General features: G+C 43.5%; 1 protein-coding gene and 1 long non-coding RNA gene across 3 annotated transcripts in view; both read left to right on the forward strand.

Annotated features, from left to right (window-relative positions):
* Positions 1-1,191, forward strand: part of ttn.1 (titin, tandem duplicate 1) — a 107,729-nt gene extending 106,538 nt beyond the window's left edge. Inside the window, exon 178 of the mRNA XM_077616753.1 lies at positions 32-1,191. Coding sequence (XP_077472879.1) covers positions 32-255 — 224 coding nt within the window. The 3' untranslated portion in view covers positions 256-1,191. The remainder of the gene's footprint in view (positions 1-31) is intronic.
* Positions 1,192-1,888: 697 nt separating this feature from the next.
* The window catches only part of LOC144086717 (uncharacterized), an 8,300-nt gene continuing 3,101 nt past the window's right edge, over positions 1,889-7,087 (forward strand). The window contains exons 1-2 of one of the 2 annotated variants that reach the window (XR_013304563.1): positions 1,889-2,076; positions 5,421-5,567. This is a non-coding gene — a long non-coding RNA (uncharacterized LOC144086717). Of the gene's footprint in view, positions 2,077-3,911; positions 3,955-5,420; positions 5,568-7,087 lie in introns of those variants that run through there. The other variant, XR_013304562.1, reaches the window with a different exon arrangement.

A 7,087-nucleotide genomic window follows, 5' to 3' on the forward strand; every position in this document is an offset into this window, starting at 1 on the left:
ACCGGCAAATGTGCCGTTGGCATTCTCGCAGGCGATGCAGAAGAAGCGACCCAAGAGACGATACGCCGGGAACAAAAAGCCGAAGCTTTCTCAACCTCTTCCGTCCAGGTGAAGACCACGGCCACGCGCCACACCACTTTTAGCTCCACCGAGACAAGGAGCGTGCGAGCGGAAGCCTCCTCTTCTATCTCGCAGAGCCAGCGTGCCGGCGAAGGGGAGACCCGGCGCAGCACGCGTACGCCCCCTTTCCAATGAATCGGACTTGGCATCGACGACAATCAACAATGGTGTCCAGTCGATGCGGGAGATGAACGGGGGAGAAAAAAAAAAAGAAATTTGTGTTACAACTGGGAGGCACCAAAGAATTGACGCCAACTTAGCTTCTTGTAAATAGGAACTTTTTTGTACCAAATTTGACATTCATGGAGTGACATTCACATTCATGAATTGACATTAGTCCATCGTCCAACTAGCGTCTCGGTTTGTTTTGGAACACGACGACACTTTTGCAGTTCCGTGTACATAATGTATATAGCCGGATCGGACGGTTATGCCAAATGTCTGCGTTGTAATTTCTAACAAGACTATGAAGTGAAAGAGTGAACGCAAATGCGCTTTGGCGGGAGAAAGTCCGACACGGAACGAATACCCCGGCAAGCGTGGAAACCAAATCCCTGCGCCTCAACGCTACGTTGATGTCTAAGATGGCCTCGGCGGGTGGAGCGTCTCCCCGCCGAAGTTCAATCACCGGTGAAACCAACCGCTGCTTTTTTGACTCGTGTCGCCATTACCGTTTCCCGCCAAGGCGAGACCCCGAGCGCCACTTGCGTCACCCTCGCGTGAGAGGCGTCGGCGGGTCTCGCTCTTGCTTTGGCTCGGAGCGACCATTCATTTGATGACCAGCGGAGAGCGCGAGTGGCCTGCGCTCTCCCCTTGACGTAGTAGCGCCGCTCCCGCCCGGAACCGTCCCCGGGGCCTTTCCCCAGCCTGGTTGCCCGACAACATCTGGGGGCAGGAGCGGCGCCCCCTCTCGGAGGATGTGGCTCGTTAGCGTGTTTGTGTGTGTGTGTGTAGCTTTCAGTCGGCGTTGGCTCGCGCGCCTGCCGGCGGAAGCTTTTTTTTCTTCTTTAATTGGTCCTCCTTGAGTGTTTGTTTGTCGTTTTGTTTTAATAAAGCATGATTTCAGCACCACACATTCTCTGGCCTGTTTTCTGACCAAAATACAGCTGCTAACTCTTCTGGGTGGCGCACGGATGAAAACTGGATTTCACTTTGATAACTTTCAATCACTGTCACTTTGGAGAAGATATCTGCCCTCACTGGAAGATATTGCCAGCCCTCGTTACCTCAGCAGAGCTCGGAACATTGTTGGGGACCCGGACCACCCTGGTCACGACCTGTTCCAGCTGCTTCCCTCTGGCAGGCGCTACCGGTCTCACAAGGCACGGACAAAGAGGCTTAAGGACAGCTTCTTTCCCACAGCCATCAGGACTCTAAACTGCAGCAGCACGACACACAATCCCATCTGTGTAACAACTTCGGGGTGAGGATAGATGAAGGACGTTGGGCGGCGATCTGCCTCCTGCTGGCTGACTAGGTAAGTAAGGAAGACAGTGGGAGGTAAGTGATCCATTTTATTCTTTGTTGGCATCGGTGAGGCAAACCTTCGCAGTCGCCGGGAGCTGGTTGCGCTCGGGAGGTGATGCGATGTATCCATCACGGCAGAATGCCAGCAAGTCTGAACCCTTGCCTGAGAAAAGTGCACTTCGTGGAGAAGCACCTTCAATTTCGTCATACGCAGCTGGGTATGATGACAATTAGGCTTTTGTCTAGTCAATGATGACGACAAGCCTAAGTCTGATTTTTTTTTTTTTTTATATATGTCTGCCCCTCCTCCAGGCCAACAGGGGGCAGAAAAGAAAACCCAAACAAAAGTCACCTCGCCTCATTTCCTGCCTAAGATCATAGGGCATGAGCCAGGATATAAACATTCAGATTCAAGCCTTGAAAGTAGACAGGCGAGAAAGGAGCAAGGAATACCAAGGAATACCCTTCAGACCCGATCACACGCAACTGGTAGGATAAAATAAGTACCATCTAGATGCCAGCTGGTTGATGCTTAATTTGCTTCTCACAACCTTAAGTTGCATTCTTTGTATTTTCCCTTGACTTGGATTACTCTTATGACCTATCTCTGTAAAGTGAATATTTGTGTTTGATTTACTCAATCAGTTAATGTACCCATGCATTTCCACTCTATCATTTCAACGCTCTCCTGCTTTTCTGTAGTAAAGTCAAGATGTTATAAGTAAACTCAAGTGCAACACTTTGATCACCATAGTAACGTGAAACTTGAATGACGTCACATGCTTCCTCCTTTCCCCTTTCTTTAAGGTTTTCAACCTAACCACTTCCTATCACCATAAACTTCAATAAAATTGTAAACTGGAAGGATTTGAGTTGTTCCTGAGAGAGACGGACAGAGAGGAGTGGGGGCGTTAATTCGTTCCAATCCTCTGAAAAAACACAAAAAATAGGATATTGGATTGGAAAAAAAATGTTTTATTTCTTCTAATTCACCATCTATTAACAACGTAACATATATCTAGTGTTTTAATAGTAATAACATGCGTTTAATAGAAGTAAAATTACCGTAATTACTCGAATATAACGCGCACTCGAAAATAACACGCAGGTAATTTTGGGCCAAAAAAATCTGGAAAAACGCAGTAATCGAATATAGTGCGCACCTAAAATTTCCCGCTGACGAAAATCAGAAATCTTACCTTTTTTTCTTCGTTTCACGATTGTTTTGTTCAAACAAATTTATTCATTAGAATCCTTCAAATGAAGAGTTCCTCTCTCTCTTTGTCTGTCCTCTCATACATCTCTTCGTTGAGAATCCTATCAACGTACACGCTTCCTTCATCCACTTCCTCTTCCTCCCACAACACATCATCCGATTGGCTTTACGAGATGACGTAAAATCCGTGCGTCAAAGTGAGTTTGACAATGCTTTTTTCGATCGAAAATTTGTAATTTATTTTAGTTATTGATTATAACACTGAACTGAGAGAGGGTGAACTGAGACGAGTAGGAGGCTAGAGGGGGGGAGTGGTGGTCTCGGCTTTCCGATTTTCGATCGAAATTACGAGATGACGTAAAATCCGTGCGTCAAAGTGAGTTTGACAATGCTTTTTTCGATCGAAAATTTGTAATTTATTTTAGTTATTGATTATAACACTGAACTGAGAGAGGGTGAACTGAGACGAGTAGGAGGCTAGAGGGGGGGAGTGGTGGTCTCGGCTTTCCGATTTTCGATCGAAATTACGAGATGACGTAAAATCCGTGCGTCGTCTTTACGAGATGACGTAACATCCGTGCGTCAAAGTGAGTTTGACAATGAGAAGGAAGAGACAGAGACGGACAGAGAGAGGGGTGGGGGCGTTAATTCGTTCCTACCCTCTGAAAAAAAACACACCAAAAACAGGATATTGGATTGGAAAACATGTTTTATTTCTTCTAATTCGCCATCTATTAACACATAACTAGTGGTTTAATAGTAATAAAATGTGTTTAATAGAAGTAAAGTTAGACGTATTTCGAAGGGGGAAGGGAGAGAGCGACGGACAGAGAGAAGGGTGGGGGCGTTAATTCGTTCAAACCCTCTGAAAAAACACAACAAATAGGATATTGGATTGGAAAAAATGTTTTATTTCCTCTAATTCGCCATCTATTAACAAATAACATATAACTAGTGGTTTAATAGTAATAACATGTGTTTAATAGAAGTAAAATTGGGCGGTGTTGTGTGCACGAGTAGACTTCATTACCCAGAAAGCCCTCTTTTTGCCCGCGCATGCGCGTTGTGCGTTTCCTGGCCGAACAAAGACGAGCCGCCACGTGTGGTACGCCATTTTACAAGTCGAACGCCGTCCTAAGCAGTCGCCCAATGTAAGTGTATTGTAATTGATTAATGTTTTTCCTCCCCTTTGGCGTATTCTGGCATGTTCATTTGGCGTTAGCATCTTTTGCTGAAACTAGTTTATTATAACTATTTATTGTGGCGCTTCGTCGAAATTGTTGAATTCAATGTTAACGTTCCAAACCCCCGTAAGTCTTAAATTTTATTCAAAGTGGCGACTACTGGCTGTTCTATTCACTTATATTAGACGTTTTAAAGAAATTCCGTTTTGTTTAGTAGCTGGTTTTCCCTTGTGGTATTGGGTACAACTTTTTGCGACAATGGTCAGTGTCACTTGTAATTTTTTTCAAAGTAAAAACTACCGCAGCTCAAATAGTTATGGGAAAACGCTGTTAAGTCGACAGGTGCTTCGACAGACCCTTAATCAACACCACGTGTGGACCCCATCTTTTATTTCGTCTGAAGCTGTCGACTAATGCAAATTCATGTGTTCAAAGTGGCGAATATTAGATGTTTTACTCACTCATATTAGACGGTGTCCTTTTAAAGAAATTCCGTTTGGTTTGGTTGCCGTTGTCCTTGCCATGGTATTAGGTGCTGTTATGAATTATTTATTATAAAAAGTAACTTAAAAGTTTGAGCCATATTCGAAATCTTACTGAAGTTTAGTGCCTGTTACTATGTGATCATGGGGTTGGTAGGGTTAGGATAGGCCAGGGGTAGGGAACCTATGGCTCGGGAGCCACATGTGGCTCTTTTGATGGGTGCATCTGGCTCTTTGCCAACCTGTGAGCTAAAATATGGAAATGGCTGTTGACAGAACTGAGATATTACATTTAGAACTGCTTTAATCTTCATTTTTTTTTGCTTTAATCTTCTTTTTTTTGCAGTAGACTTATGGAATGCATCCGCTCATATATAAGCAACAGTATAAGAATCTTTTAAATAATATTCATTTTTTTCCACTTTAAAAGTGGTGAAATTACAAAAAAAAAATTGAAAAGGCACTCTTTTAAATGTATGTATTTTGACTTTTAAATTCGTAGTATGGCTCACAAGGAATAACATTGAAAAATATGAATTGTTTGTGGCTCTCTTCATCAAAAAGGTTCCCGACCCCTGGGATAGGCGATAAGCCCTTCTTCACAGCGGTCAGCAATAAATAATTGGTAGAAAATTATTGCAGTATATTTATTGCCATTGGCCATTTAGGCTAAGGTCATATGGTCTCTTGCTGCCACCTTGTGGCTATTTAGGCACAGGTCCCTTGTCGTGGTATTGGGTGCAACTTTTTGTGACAATGCTCACTGTGAACATTTGAATTTGAAATATTTTTTGGAGGGTTTATTTAATTCTTGTTGATAAAGGTTTAAAGAGAATGACATTGTTAATTTTAATTTGTAAGATTTTCAAATGTTGGTGTGCCTTGTAATTTTTTCCAAGTAAAAAGTACCGCAGCTCTAAATAGGATGGTAAACACAGGGTTTGTTTACAGGTTCTTCTACCGACCCTTAATCACGTCACCTATGGGTCCAACTGACGACGTGTGACGACATGCACTCCCAGAATGCATCACATATCAAAGAATGCATAATGTATCCCAGAATGCAACGTGTGGATGCCATCGTTGAAGTCGTCAAAAGTAAGTTACTTCTTGTACTATGAAGACCCGAATAATCGTATGCCTACGATTATTTTTTCAACTCAAATTTTCGCATGCCTACGATTCTTATTCGGGTGCCTACGATTATTAATTTTTGCCTCAATTAAGTCCGTGCAGCAGCAACATTGTTCTATGTCATTAACTCTCTACGTGTAAAGCACACGTGCTGTTTTTACTAACGTACTAGTACTAGTAAGAACGTGCAATTGCCACTGGTAGAGTTGCAATATACATAATTACAATGTCATACCTGTCAACCTGGGCCAATTCCTCCCCGTATTAATGATTGGAATTCCCCGTATTAAGAAATAGAAAACCGTACAAATGCAACGCGGCACATATTTACTCACATAGGGTGCACGTAAAAGTGTTATGGTCGCGCCGCGTTGTCGTGACGCGACCGTGAATGTATTCGGACCCAAGCGCTATGACTCATAGCTGCTTAAATAACGAAACAGGAAATGATTTAATCATTTCCTGTTTCGTGTGAAAGGGGAATGCGTGTGCGCATAGTATGTAATCGATCATCATGACTTTAATTTGTAGCTAATTGTGGAATTTAAACATTATTTTGTTTCATGCTACTAGTAAACTGTTGATTAAAATAATAATGATTGTCCTTGTTATGATTTTATAATAAATATTCCATCATAGCTTTAATTCTATGCATCGAATCTGTTTAGACACTAATTATCTTGTGCCTACTAATATTCATTATTTTTGGAATTTTCCACTGCCTACTATTATTCCGGTGCCTACTATTATTAATTCATTTGGAATTTTCCACTCCCTACTATTATTCCAGTGCCTACTATTATTCGGGTCTTCATAGTAATTGATTAGTGTTAGGGTAAGGGTTAACCCTTGTGGCCATTTTGGCTCAGCTCGTGTGGTTCCCTTGCGGCCATTTTGGCTAAGCTCGTGTGTTCCACTTGTGGCCCTCTTGTTGCCATTCTGGCTCAGCTCCTGGCAATTTTGGTTCAGCTCGTGTGGTCCCTTTGCGGCCATTTTGGCTCAGTTCGTGTGGTCACCTTTCTTCCCCCTTGTGGCCATTTTGGCTCTGTTTGTGTGATCCCCTTGCGGCCACTTTGGCTCAAATCGTGGTCACCTTATTTCCCCCTTGTGGCAATTTTGGCTCAGTTCGTGTGGTCACCTTGCTTCCCTTTGCGGCCATTTTGGCTCAGTTCGTGTGCTCACATTTTTCCCCCTTGTGGCCATTTTGGCTTAGCTCGTGTGGTCCCCTTGTGGCCATTTTGGCTCAGTTTGTGTGGTCACCTTATTTCCCTCTTGTGGCCATTTTGGCTCAACTCGTGTGGTCCCCTTGTAGCCATTTTGGCTCAGCTCGTGTGGTCCCCTTGTAGCCATTTTGGCTCAGCTCGTGTGGTCCCCTTGTGGCCATTTTGGCTCCGCTCGTATAGTTCCCTTGTGGCAATTTTGGCTCTGCTCTTGTGGTCCCCTTTCTACCCCCTTGTGGCCATTTTGGCTAGGCTCGTGTGGTC

This window comes from Stigmatopora argus, chromosome 13, assembly GCF_051989625.1.
Source record: "Stigmatopora argus isolate UIUO_Sarg chromosome 13, RoL_Sarg_1.0, whole genome shotgun sequence".
Classification (NCBI taxonomy): Eukaryota; Metazoa; Chordata; class Actinopteri; order Syngnathiformes; family Syngnathidae; genus Stigmatopora; species Stigmatopora argus.